Genomic DNA, 14,331 nt, shown 5'->3' on the forward strand with positions numbered 1-14,331 from the left:
AGAGGGGAGGGAGGGAGAAGAGAACGGGTTAACTCGACGCTCCAGCTAGGACCGAAGATAAGACGCTGACTCCAGCCCAAGGTCACGGCAGACAATCGACGCTCGACTGCCTGCCAAGAAAGACGGGGGCCTGAATTCCAACCCTGACCAACCATGAGAAAGGAGAATTCAGCTGAACAAAACTGCAGGGGCTGCAAAAACTAATGAGACAACGAAGGTCAGCGAGGGGGACAACAACAGTTTTGCGTCCCTGAAGCCGGTGTGTTTTGGGAAAGCTGAGGGAGCCACGGAAGGCTGGTTTGGACTGGTACAAAGAGCACAGGGGACAGAGGTCCCTGAATGAAATGCCCCCAAAAGACCCAAGGACTCAAAACCCTCCTGAGAGCTGAAGCAAATCGGAGATCAACAGTGGACCCTGGATGGCCTGTGCATAGGACAGAACTCTAGTCCACCCTTCCCCCTCTTCTTCTTACGTTACACCCAGGCTTGGCCAGCCTTGGATTGTTCATGTGTAAGTATAAAAGTGGGCTAGGGTACAGGCACTAATGCTTTCTTCCTTCCCCTAAGCGACATGGGAAGCATCCCACCCCTGTTATTTTATTAATAAAGCTATAAAACTTAGACACTTGGTGTGCTCCTTCATCCCCTCCCCTAACGATTCTGTGGCCTCAGCCTAATCACCTGATGCCTCAAGCAGATTGGTAACATAAATCTGTCACACTGGCATAGAGCAAATAAATTATATAATCTCACTCCCTAGAACACTGAAACAAAACTAACAGCACATCACTTACAAAAAACAAAACAAAACACTGGCTGGTTCAGCCTTGGCAAGATCTCTGAAGTAGTTTTGCAAACACAAATTTAATTTTTGAAATTCAACATTTAATACCCAAACTGTGAGCTGTTTCCCAGTAACCAGGCCCATGCTGTAAGGCAAATTTGGGAATTAGAATCTATTATAATGTTCATGAGACTTCAACAGAACAAGCTCCAGCTAGCAGGCACTCTACCACACATGCTAGCGTGTGTTTAATTCCTCCTATAACTTTACGGAGAGGTAAATTTGTCCTACGGCAATACTATGAGGTGGGGTTTTTAGCTGTTTTATCTAAAATAATCTTGCAGATGTGAAGTTTTCCAATGCCCAAACTGTTATTGTTTGTCTTTGAAATGTGTTTGGGGGGAAGTGCTTGCAGCGGGGAGGCAGTGGAGAGAGAGAGATTGACTCAAAGACAAAGTTTGGAAACAAAAACAAAGGTCCTGAGTAGCCCCAACTCTCACTGGTTGTCAAAGGGAGTTGCAGCTACTCAGCATTTTTCAGGATCAAGTTCCAATCCAATCAGTTGATCTCAAATAAAGCAGTACCATACCTGCAATGATATCATCCATCTGCTCTAGGGCTGCTTCAAGCATATGACTAGCATCAGAAGCCATGATTTCTGACTTGCCCAAACCTTTATTCCTCGTACTGGAAAAAATAAAAAAATAGGGAGATGAAGTCATACATATTACACTAAAACACAGACATTTTAGAGAATGTATTTCAATATGGCTCTGCTGTAAACTGAACCATGTGAACTAAATTCACCCACTGGCAAAATAAGGCACAATGCCATAAAAGCCAATTTTAACTCAGCATTTCCAGCTGTTCATTTACGTTTACCTTAGTTTTTTCTTCTATGTAATTTCACCAAAATCAGCAATATCAGATTTTAAAATGTGAATGGAAGGCTTGAGATTCAGACATGAGCTCTTTCTTAAAAACAGAGGTGAAGTCTTCTTCCAGATACTAGGCTTGCTTCTCTCCCGCCCTCCCCATTTGAGGGGGAAGGAGGATTCACGCTCTTAACAGGGGTCAGACAATTGTGGGCTACCATCATTCCCGGGGTTTCCAGTGGGGTATGACATTTTTATACACATTATTATACCACTGGTGTGGCTCCCGAGGACTCTGACTGACAGAGGCTGAGTGGGGAATGGAACTAAGACCAAAACACCAAACCTCCCTGGTAAGCATCTTGCACTTCCTTACCCTCTGAATCCCTGTCTCTAGGTGCCCTGTGCTCTTCCAGTGATACAACTCAGCATAAATCAATGCTCACAGTCTAGTGTCTTCTCCGACTCCTCTCTCCACACAATCAGGCTATTGTCCAAGCTTTCGGCTGCTTCTTCCGCAACATATTGAAAATAGAGCTCTCTTTTTCTGTACAAGTGGCCAAAATGCTCCCTCAATCATTTCACTCGGTGAAGTAGCTATATAGTTATCTGTGGGGGTGAGAGGGAGGGAGCTCCCTGCGAGTGGGGGGGGGGAAGGAGGAAGATTGAAGGGAGGTTCCCACCTGATATCAGAGATATTACTGTAAAATCCCAGGCAATATTTTCCAAAAATATCTCAATTCCCAAAAGGGTCAAAGATCATGTAACTCCCCTGCCAAATTCCTTTCTAAGTAACAGTTCCTGTCATCAACAGATAACATTTCAAAAGAAAACAGAACATGCACCACCTTTTGGCAGCTTGTGCTGGGGCGGATGCTGGAGACGGGGGGTGGATACGTGGGGGAGGGGGGACATTGCCTCCCAATTTTTTAAGGGCAGGGCCATGCCCCTCACTTCTGAGAACCAGAATTCAGCAGGGCACAATGAAGAGGTGTCCCAGGCTCCCTGCTTGGCCCCTGACCGAACCTGGGTGGTGTAACGGCAGGCCCCCTGCCCTTGGCCCAGATACCCCTCTGTCATGAAGAAGCGGTGGCCAGGCCAAGCTGCTCCCCTCCCCCACTTCTGCAATCCTTCCAGCCCCCCCACTGGTGCTAAGAATACCTTTGAAGTAAAACTTCTCATATGTCCATTTTATGGCTGAGGTATGGAACCAATGTCCAGGCTATCACTGAATTATTCAGTGCCGGTGCTAGCCCATTGTGGGCCCTAGGTGGCACTAAAAATGTTCCTCCCACCCCTGCCACAACACATACTCATAATTAATAACCCCCTTCACCCTCCCCCCCCCCACACAGCTGCCCAGGGCCTAAGCAACTGCTTAGTCTGCTTATGCCCAGCGCCAGCTCTGGCTGAACAGGCCTTTGACTTCTACATTCTTGCCTACTTTTCACATCACTATAACATGCAAATCAAGTGTTGCAGGTCTCGGTAAGGAATTTTAATCAGCATTTTGTGTTCTGTCTGTTCTTCCATAGGGGGGCTTGATTCATCCCTTGGTGGCTCTGGGAACTACAAACTATATTCTCCTGCAAGTTTCTGAACCCCAGGTGCATTCACCCAAAAAGAGGACAGACAATGTTCCTCTGGGTCGCGTCCACTGGCTCCCTGGATGCCTTCGAGGAGCAGTGGGCACCATCCAGGGTTCTCTGTGTCTCCCTCTAGCTCCCTGCTTTTGATCCTGTGACCCTCACTTCCATCCCTGTTTTCTCATTTGTTGTCTCCTGGCTTTACTTGAGCGCTGGGTTCAGTGGCTTCTCACCTTAGGTTGTACCTCCTTTCGAGTAGACTTTCCACCAGCAGGCGCCCCAAGTACTCAAGATGTGTATAGAAAGACAATTGAGTCTATTTTGATTAACTAATGATAAATAGCTATGAGAACACTAAATTAGCTTTTTCTGAATGAATGAACCAGATTGCTCTCACACCAAGCATTGCTTCTCAGAAGTGAAATTTCTGAATAGTAGTCTAAGATTAACCTAATTCAGAGCCATGCAAGAGTCTTTGTTGAATGTGTTTGTACTGGGACATTTCTATTTGACTGTAAAATCCAATAAACAAATGTGGCTAAACAAGTTCTTTCACAGAAGGATTTAGAGGGAGAGTTATTCCTTTTTAAGATGTGGAAAAACATGCTCACCTAAAATGAACTTTAGGTTATGCTGTTTTAAAGTGACAAACTTTAGCAAGTGATTCTGCAAAGAAGTTCTGGCCATAATTCACTTAAAAAGGGATGATTAAGGAGGAAATGTGAGCTGTTCCTTTTCATGTCATATGATTATTAATATGAATACCAGCACCAGTTCCAAGGGTTGGAGAGTAGGGCAGTTGCCCTGGGTGCCAATTTTCAGGTAGAACTGTACTGCATTTTTTTTTCTTGATTAATACAGTGGTGGAGTATGGAAAAAACACATGAATAATACCAGATTTGACAGTGCAATACTTTGCTTTAAAATAGCCAGTCATTAAACTATCTTTTTTAGGTGGGGGAATGCCACAACCAGCCTTCCTTATCTTTCTATTTGCTTAAATAGACAGGGGAGGGATAGCTCAGTGGTTTGAGTATTGGGCTGCTAAACCCAGGGTTATGAATTCAATCTTTGAAGGGGCCACTTAGGGATCTGGGGCAAAATCAGTACTTGGTCCTGCTAGTGAAAGCAGGGGGCTGGACTCGATGACCTTTCAGGGTCCCTTCCAGCTCAATGAGATAATATATATATATGGAGATATACCTATGTTTTTTGATCCTTTAGATTCCAAAGAATAAAGACAGCTATTAGGCCTTGATCTGAAATAGCCCAAATTTGCTGACTTCCAAGGCATGCTACAAAAGCCATTTTTAACAGAATCTCTGTAGAAGGCTGAGGATATGCTTCCTATATGATGAAGTGGTGGGTGGTTGGCCAAGCTCCTGTGGAACTCATGATGAGATGAGATTTAATTCAATTGTATTTATTGTAGGAGTAATTATATTAGGGTACCTAGAGTTCTGGATAATTTTATTATTTTAAAAATAATTAATAAATTAAAAGTTAATAAATAAATATCTCAAATGACAAGCTATATGTATATGAAGATATTTTTGTCTGGTATTCACTCAATGGTAGTTCCAGTGTCCACTTTCAATGACGTCGCTGGTAATTAAACACCCACGTTTATTCTCATAATAGCAAGCTTCCTGGAGATAAACACTAGGATGAGAATCAATCAGGCATAAAATAGAATTGTGCATTAAAATATAATTATCCATTTTTTGTTTACCAGGGAAACAGTCATGCAATACTGAAAGAGTACCTAAGGCTAAGACTCCAAATCTTTGTACCATAAGAAACATCGTAGCTCAGTAGCAAACCTGCCACAGTGGAAAATACAGATATGTAGATCTGAAAGGGACCTCAAGGTCATCTAGTCCTTAGGGCTGGGCAAACGGGGCCCACACCCAGGGTGCAGTAGCCAGGGGAGTGCCACAAGGGGCTCGGGCTTCCCGTGGCTGGCTGTCGCCGGACTCCTCTCTTCTCCAGCCTCTCCCCCACACTGGGCCAGTGGGCTTCTCCCAGCCCCCGCCCCCCTGGCTCCTCAGCAGGCCAGCTGAGGGCTCTGGCTCTGCCCCAGCCCCAGGGAGCCCGGGCCGGTGTGGCCAGTCACTGGCGGCGCGACCCCCCATTCCCTGCCTGGAGTGGAGTTGAGTCCCTCCCTGACTGTGGCCCTGTGCCGCTCGGTCTCTGGTGGGGGCCAGGAGGCGCGAAACTTCCACGTGGTGGGGGAGGACGGACTTAAAGTGACAGTGCGCTCAGTGTCTCTCAAACTTCCCTAAACACACACAGACACACACACACACGGCTCTCATACCCATATACACTGTCTCTCACAGTCCTCCAACACAGATTGTCACACACACACAGGCTCGCTCTCTCTCTCTCTCACACACCACACGCACGCGCGCGCACACACACACGTTTTATTATTGTTATTACTGCTTGGTACTTCCTGTCAAAATGCTCGTGGTGAGCCAGGAGTGGCTGGGGGCTGCAGGAGGGCTGTGGGCTCTGGCAAGATGCAGCCCCCATGACACAACGCAAAGCCTGCCTTGAGCCGCAGGCCAAGTGCCAGGCACTACAAGCCACTGCAGCAGCACAGAAGTAAGTGTGGCAATACACCATATACAATTCCATCCTTGCTTCTGCTGACAGTGGCCTAGGAATTTGCTAGTTACTCATTGTGATGTTATCTGATTAAAACATGACCATGTAGATCATTGTTGCAACCACTGTTATATATTTGCAATAATCTTGTACAAAATGTGGCATGTAAGATGTCTATGAAAAGGTTATGACTTGCTTAATATGTTTATGCTATTTTTATGCATGTATCATTTTTGTATTTGAAGTTATGAGTATTGGCTCTATACCTGTGTTTCAAATGTTTGCTCCTGGGGTAATGCCCACAAGGTAGTTAGTCAGCACATCCTGAAGGGACTAGTCAAAGAAAATGGCTCATCAAGGGACACTTAACTCACAATGGACCATGGGAGCCACCCATCTACATTGAATGGACTTTCCTGTGGACATTCCATATGAAGTACAGGTAATGGCCCGGAGGTGATGAGGGGAGGGGAGCTCAGGGAGCCCGTAGGAGCCAGGGGTGATGATGGGAGGGGGAGATGGGGTGCCAAAATACAAGTTTGCCCAGGACAACATTTTAAGGCCGGTCCCGAGTCCAGCCCCCTGGGCTGAGACAGACCAAATATACCTAGACCATCACTGACAGTTATCTGTCATTAATATCTCTCCTTGCCCCTCTCCTTCCCCCCCCTTCCCCAATTACGTAGATTCCACAATCTCCCTTCGAATCTTATTTCAGTGCTTAACTATCATAGGGAGACAGTTTTTCCTAATATCTAACCTAAATCTCCCTTGCTGCAGATTAAATTGATTACTTCTTGAGACAAGAGCAGACATGGAAAACAATGATCACCATCCTCTTTATAACAGCCCTTAGTCTTCGAGTATGTTGTTATCAGGTCCCTATGTTTGCTATCAAGTAAAGATAACTTACTCCAGTTACAAATCAATAATTCTGTGATGCACGCACCACAGGGGCTGGTGAAATATTCACAAAGTTAATGATAAATGACCTTTCTGTTTAATCATTGCACTACTAATTTTTTGTGTTCTTAGGTCTATTTATACACGGCTCATCTGTCCATTCTATAACAGTAGTGCTGTCTAGAGGAACAGAGACATGAGTGGGATCGAGAACGACTGTGTTCAAATTCCAGCTCCGCCACAAACAGCTTCTAGCATTGGATAAATTGATGTCTTCACATCAGATAGAGAAGCAGAAGGGAATCATTCTCCAATCCATCCAAGGGGAATAACACTACATTTTTACTTTGGGTCCTTTTCTATTAAGTTATGTTAATAAAAATGCTATTTCATAATCTTAGGAAGATTAATAGACTAACTCGACCTATTCCTAACCCCTGCACTCATTTAATCAATACAGAAGAGGAATGGAAACAACCATTTTGGCAGGTTTAAAACAAAACAAAACAAAAAAAAACAGGCATGATCTCAGTTTATGCCCACCCCCCCCCAAAAGATGATTATCTAAGCAAAAAAAATCAAACCCGTTTAAAATTAAGCAGGATAGTATCTTCCATATAAGGATAGAGTCCACCTTCTATAGAGCTGATTATAAGCACCCCGTGCAGAAAGCGCTGTTTTGTAACCTTGACAAGCTACAGCAGGCATACAAATTTATTCTCTATATGTGGCAACTTCACACTGCTGCAAGAAACACTGAAAACAATTTCTGCTAGAAATATGATGATTAAGGCAACTAAGCATTCTGAAATGTGGTGCAGAATGCACTAATCTTGAACAAGTCCAGAGGCCATGTGTCCCTCACACTGTATACACAGAGAACAAGAATTTTCTCAACTTTCCCTCGATTTCCAGAGTCAGTCCCTCAGAGGAAAGCCAGCACTCCTCTTCAAAATAAACACTGACATCTAAATATTCATCTACGATCTCCAACAGAAGTAGTTAGTTTTCGACTGCATGGCCCCAAGGTTGGCCCTAACAAGTTTGCACTGCAGTATGTTGAGTAAACATTGCTAGAACAGGTTACTTCCCGTTGGATCTGATGCTATGCACCAAAAACTAGACAATAACAGTGGGCCAAATCCTGTTCTGTTATACCTATGTGATCCCACTGCAATTCTGCATTGCCATTTGTGCTTCACATCTGAATTATCTAACGGGAGAAACCTCATCCAAAGTTGTGATTATATCCATTACCATAGTGATAATATACAGGTTTTTAATATGATCTCAGCTATTGGGAGAATAAGGATAATGTCTTCACTAGCAACATAAAACCACCTCCACGAGGGCAGTAACTACCAGCACTGGTGCACTGTCTACTCTACACTACCACTTTACAGCACTGAAACTTGCAGCACTTTGGGTGGGTGGGTGCTTATGTGTGTTTTTTCATACCCCTAAGCAAGAAAATTGCAGCGCTGTAAAGTGGCAGTGTAGACAAGGCTTAAGTTTAGTGCCTTAATAAATTATAAAAGGCCCTTGGACCATTAATACTGGTTTACTTGCTTTCAATTTCCTTCTCAGTTCTTGTTTTCAAACAAAGGGTCTGACTTCCTACTTATGGAAGAGACCATGATCTGCATTGTGTTGGATTTGTTATTCAGTTTGAGATTTGCTACAAAAAGAATTATTTGATAATTAAATATCCAGGGTGTAAAACTGAACTGACTGGTCAGATTTCCTGCTGGCAACAGACCTAAGAAGAGACAAGACGTTGAATCTTTGGAGAGTTCTTTCTTCCTCACTTTTTTGTATTAGAAAGATGATTGAGTTTCTAGGTCTAGAAATTAGCATTAATCAGAAACTTTTATTGAAAAATAATGTTGATGAAAAAGCCACAGAATTTTTCATTTTGGGTTTTTCACCAACCCTACTAGGAATAAGCTTGACAAGTGAATTTGGGGATGGGGGAGAGGGGAGTGGGAGGTGGAGAACACAAAAAAGCAACCTCCCCAAAAGTATTCCAAGCTTCAGATAATCATGGAATTTGGAGATGAACACAACCTATAATTAGGTCATCTTGTCCTTTTCCTGCCAATGAAGGACAATTCCCTCTTTTAAGTGACTTATACAATGAGGCTTCCCCTCTTTCTTGGGAAACTATTCCATAGCCTAAAGTGTCTTCCACAGATCTAACCTTACCCAGTTTAAAGTTATTGTTTTCTCAGCTGCGCCCCATTTATCCTGTTTATACTGCTAGATCCTCTGGGCATCACTTATCTATTCCCTCCTCCATGAGCAAGCCCAAAGGGAATACCAGCTTTCTATTGCTCATCAGCCACTCCTACTGACTGATCCACATTTAAGATGTGATTGTCTTGGGCTCTAAGATCTCTATGTAGCAGTGCATTTCTATTCAGCAAAGCACTTAATCTCATGAATGAGATGAGCAATGTTTAAACCGTTTGCTGAATTAGAACCTGAGAAAAGTCCCATCACATTCTCCTGGACTCAATGGTAGAAATAAATCAATGATCCAGAGAGAAATGAACTGGAAAGATAAATGTATTAAGATTCCCCAAGGATGGAGAATGACTCTTATGTTCATTTGCCTACTTGATCCATGCTATGTTAATTTTGGCAGCATTTTCTTTTCTTTCTTTTTAAAAGAAGAGGTTGATGCAGTTAAAGCTGGTCAAAAGTTTTCCAATGAAACATTTTTACATCTGAAAATGCCATTTCATTAAAATTAAAACTTTCTACAGGAATCATAGAGGACAGAATCATTGACTGGGAGGAACCTCAATAGGTCTTCTAGTTCAGTCCCCTGCACTCAAGGCAGGAGTAAGTATTATTTATTTTAGACCATCCATGACAGGTGTCTCTAAACTGCTCTTAACAACCTCCAATGATGGAGATTCCACAACCTCCCTAGGCAATTTATTCCAGTGCTTAACTACCCTTACAATTAGGAAGTTTTTCCTAATGCCCAACCTAAACCTCCCTTGCTGCAATTTAAGCCCATTGCTTCTTGTCCTATCCTGTATCAATTTTGGTGAAATTTCATTTAGAAAAAAATTGAAACAAGGGGTTTTGATAAGTGTGAATATGAATGGCACACTTCAATTTTTCATTTTGAAACAATTTTTTGTTTCAAAAGTTTATTTTATTTTATATTAGAATATAAAATAAAATAGTGAAAATTAGAACAAAAAATTTCAAATTTATGAAAACTGAACATTTTGATGGACCTAAACCAACTTTTTTTTCCAGAAATTTCATTTCATTGGAAATTTTCAAATTTTTCTGTGTTATGTGTGTTCATTCCAACTCAGAACAAAAACAAAATTTCAAAATAATGGAATTTCCCAAGGAACAAATTCTGTCTCTTGCGCAGCTCTACAATTAATATAAATGTTGATTATCTGAATAATACAAAGGTAAAATATATTTAAGGTTAATTTATATCTACATATTTTATTCATATTGCATGCAAAATAAACAAAAAATGGAACATGGAATCAGAGAACCTGCATGTTTTATGTTATATGAGGTAAGGGAGGTAAAGAACATCTGTGTTACAATATGGCACTCAAAATACCTGAAAGTATGGTTTTCTCTCTCTCTCTTTTTTAGAAAAATATTTAGATTTTTTTAAATTACTATGTTGAATGTAAGTCAGCTTCCCCTCAGACCTATTTAATCTTCATTATAAATTGATTGAGTTAAACATAACTTGGGTATTTCCAAACAGATTTATCATTTATACAAATATTCTGGAACCTGTTATGTGCCCCATCGTTTATAGAAACTTGCTTCAATGCTGCTGATCCAGTGTTTTGATTTTAGTAGTTTAAGGTAGATTCCGGTCTCCTGTTGCCACATCTTTTAATGTGGTATTTGCTGGTATAATTATTAGATTCAGGAAATTTTGATTCACAGCTACAACTGGGCTGCTCTGCATCACTCTGCCACTGCAGTGACCCTCATGCTGGCATACTGGGTCACAGAAGAATCTCACCAGTGTAGGAGGATCCTCCTGTGGCAGAGAGATGCCTTAGTGGCTCCTATGCTACCTTGCCCCTTTGGCTGAAGAATAGGGCATGTATACATTCCTTAGCAATCCAATGGCCTCTTGGGGCCATTGACAGCTTGTGTAAATTGGAGCAGTTCAGATCCTGGACTGGTGCACAGCTGGCCCATGATTGGGGGGAGAGAGGTCATAAAAAATGTTCGCTTAAAGCCTCCAGCCTCTGAGCTGCACTATGTGCCCCTCATTTGCAGTGTAAGATTGTGGCCATGGCATCCTATATGCTTAAACCAGCCAGATGGATTCACATTTATTATTAGCATGAGATGCCAGAAAATGAGCTCTTCCTAAATATAAAATATATGTTTGGGTACATGCATGTATTTACGCAGTCACTAGGGGGGAAACAGTCACTAAGAAAATGACAGAAACTTCAACCTTTCACTGTGAATGTGATATTGGTTCCGCTTATTACAGTTTTGACATTAACACAAGACTGTTAGGTCAAGTAAAAATTTATTGTACTGAAAAAAAAAACCCTACATTTCTGAGTTGCAAAAAAAATGAGTTAATTTTGAGTGGTAAACTGCATGAAAAGTTTGCCATTATTTTACATGGTCTTGCTACACCTTGTATTTTTCCTCACCACCACTTCATTGTACACACCTGCCACAATATATTTATTATTCAACTGAAAGTCAAGATAAGTAAAAAAAAACCTCCAAAAGCCATATCATAAATAATATATTAAAAAAGTAGAGCACAGTGTAATTTGTTCCAGAATGACAATGTAATACTACTTGCTTGACATCTTTTTCTAGCCAGACCTGTTGCTTGAGCTTCAGGCAAGTTTCATTTTCCCCAGACACGCCTCTCATGCTTGTTTGTCTACTCTAAGCAAGAGTTTTCAAGCAGCTCACTAGATCCTGTACGATGTCAGTTAAAGTCTTTGGCCCTAATTTTGTATAAGTATCTGCTAATGTGGACTCTTGTCAATGGGACCCTTGTATAGATCCCACAGTAGGGTCAGGGCCTTGAAACGTAACACGTATTTGCTGGTATCTCTTTGCAATTTTTACTTGTTTGACAGTTTCTCTACTCAGATGACACCAACAGATGTGCAATTCATAAGATGCATTACAATACAGTACATGTAAAACTTCAAGAACAAAACAAAAATGAAAGGACTTATATCTCTATATAAGAAGAAAAACTATTTTTGGAGGAATAGCTTTGTTTTAATATCTAACAAGTTTGAAAAAAGATATTTTAACCTCTAAGTTAAAGCAAATCTAAATAAATATATATAAATCAGGTAGTCAGGGAAATACAAAAGCAACTCACTCACCTTTACAGGTCCCTAATGTGAGGTTTTCCTTTTGCTCTGATCTGTGAAGTCTTTCATTGCTAATAGTTGTAGCCTCACTACCAAACAAATGACAATCCCCAAATATAACCACCACCCCTAAGACACATGCCTACAATAATCTGGAGCCCAACCCACATATAAAAACGCTGTGATCTTATTTATCGTAATTACTCAAGTTTAACCACATACAAGTAATAGGATCTGTCAGGAAGTTAAGAACAAACTGGTCTTAATACATCCTGCTTCCTTTTCTCAGTCAGTTATACTGTTCAAATCCTAATATATGATTTGCATTTCAAACCAGTTTTGAAGAGGATGAAGAGGGTTTTTACCTGGGACAGTGCCTCTAATTTCAAGTAGGTGAAAATAGACTCCAACAAAACTATTGTACTTAGGGGACAACTTCCCCTTTCAAATTGCTTTATTGCTTACCCTGGTTCCCCTACAGAAACCCACCAATGTAGAAAGTCCCCAGACTTTCCTGTTCTCCACAAAATATAATCCTGAATGTTTTATTTATTTTTTTAATCTATTTTTTTTCATGACTGTGAAAAGCCTGAATCAAATTTTTAACTATGTGGCTGCCTTGAATCTGCAGCCAGTCAGAGATGGGAACTGCCTCAATTCTCCTTTTCGTGAACCAGATGTTAACTCTCAAGCCTACTCATGATAATCAAGTTGCTAATGATGTTAGCTATTAACAAAGATGTGGTTTAAGCTTAGGAAATCTTGAGTTCTAGCCCTAGCTCTTACACTGATTTCCTGGCTGGCCTTGGACAAGACACTTAACCCCCTTCCCCATTTATAAAATGCATATAATAATAATAATAATAATACCTATACCTTGCAGGGATTTTGCAAAAACATATTTTAAGTGCTTTAAAGATTCAAAATACTGGGCATTGTACTTCTATTATTATCTTATTACTCCATGATACAAACAAACATCAAAGGGCTTGGTTAAATCCTGAAAAGTTTATATGCTTTGTTCAATTGCATGCAGACTTCTGAAACCTTAAGAGCTTTTCAGCTTTCTCTCCCTTCCTTTACTGTTCTCCATTTTCCTATGGCAACTTCCACCTTTTCATGTTCTCTGTATGTATATATATCTTCTTACTCTATGTTCCATTCTATGCATCTGATGAAGTGGGCTTTAGCCCATGAAAGCTTATGCCCAAATAAATGTGTTAGTCTCTAAGGTGCCACAAGTACTCCTGTTCCTTTTCCTTCATGCGTCCTCCCTATACATACACTTCACCTATATCTATGCACCCTACAGACTCTCTGGCTGTAATTGCTGCTTCCCCCCTATAATGTGGTCCAGCAGTTCTGGTGTAATGCCTTCTGACAAAGCTCTCATGTTCATTTCGATCCTGTCCTTTTAAACTTAACATACTTGCCTAATTAAGTTACATAGGTTCTAGCCCTAAATAACTATCCACAGCTGCTGGGAATAGATGCATTTCTGATGATAGCTGGAGCTGCTGCCAGCATAAGTAATATTACTTATGTAGCACCCTCTAACCCCCCCTATCTCCAGAATATTGTGTTGCCATGCAATAGAACAAAATAAATGCTGTTTAACAACACTAAAATACCATCCTCTTCAAATACAACACATTAAAAGCAACTTTTTTAAAAAACTAGACATGTTCAGTTATACAGAAGGACTGAAGGAAAAGATAATAAATACAGGGACAACATTAGTTACTTACGCCACTTTTTTAAAATGTGGGGTGGGGATGAAATGACAAGTTATTTCTGAAATTCCATGTTGCAGGGCCAATACAGGCAGAAGTGTAATCACTTTCTGGTGCATTCGTGGGAAGTCAGGAGATCTCAAATGAACCCGGGGCCAACACTGTTAATGGCTTCAAAAACTGGTACCACCTCTTTAAAGTCAATCTACCACTTTGAGTGCCTTTGTAAAGAACACATAGGGTCAGAACCTCAGCCTGAGTGCAATACTATTGTGTTGCAAAGGGACTATAAAACTAGTCTACTTGGGCTATTTCCCCTAGTATGGAAGATCCTGGAGAGGTACAAAAGGGGCTCTTACTGCTGGCACAAGTTAGAGCTGACCTGAGTTACAAGCAATTAGAATAATGGCATTTTCAACTAACGGTTTAACAACATACAGAGTGGTGATATGCACAATGAATTACATG

General features: G+C 41.2%; 1 protein-coding gene and 1 long non-coding RNA gene across 37 annotated transcripts in view; one reads left to right on the forward strand and one right to left on the reverse strand.

Moving 5' to 3' along the window:
* PPFIBP2 (PPFIA binding protein 2) overlaps nt 1-14,331 on the reverse strand; it is a 193,839-nt gene that overhangs the window by 148,348 nt on the left and 31,160 nt on the right. For 11 of the 35 annotated variants that reach the window (XM_065594935.1, XM_065594927.1, XM_065594939.1 and 8 more), the window contains exon 2: nt 1,374-1,471. The exons of 22 other annotated variants lie outside the window; for them this stretch is intronic. In XM_065594935.1, the coding sequence (XP_065451007.1) occupies nt 1,374-1,437 (64 nt within the window). In that variant the 5' untranslated portion in view covers nt 1,438-1,471. Of the gene's footprint in view, nt 1-1,373; nt 1,472-2,035; nt 2,284-14,331 lie in introns of those variants that run through there. 2 more of the 35 variants (XM_065594928.1, XM_065594929.1) reach the window with 2 other exon arrangements.
* Nucleotides 37-8,708, forward strand: LOC101932505 (uncharacterized). 2 transcript variants are annotated; one of them, XR_010600974.1, is made up of 3 exons: nt 37-511; nt 6,165-6,300; nt 6,894-8,708. It is a non-coding gene; the product is annotated as an uncharacterized LOC101932505 (long non-coding RNA). The 2 variants fall into 2 exon arrangements; XR_255558.3 differs by having other exon boundaries at nt 41-511; nt 6,169-6,300.

This window comes from Chrysemys picta, chromosome 4, assembly GCF_011386835.1.
Source record: "Chrysemys picta bellii isolate R12L10 chromosome 4, ASM1138683v2, whole genome shotgun sequence".
NCBI lineage: Eukaryota > Metazoa > Chordata > Testudines > Emydidae > Chrysemys > Chrysemys picta.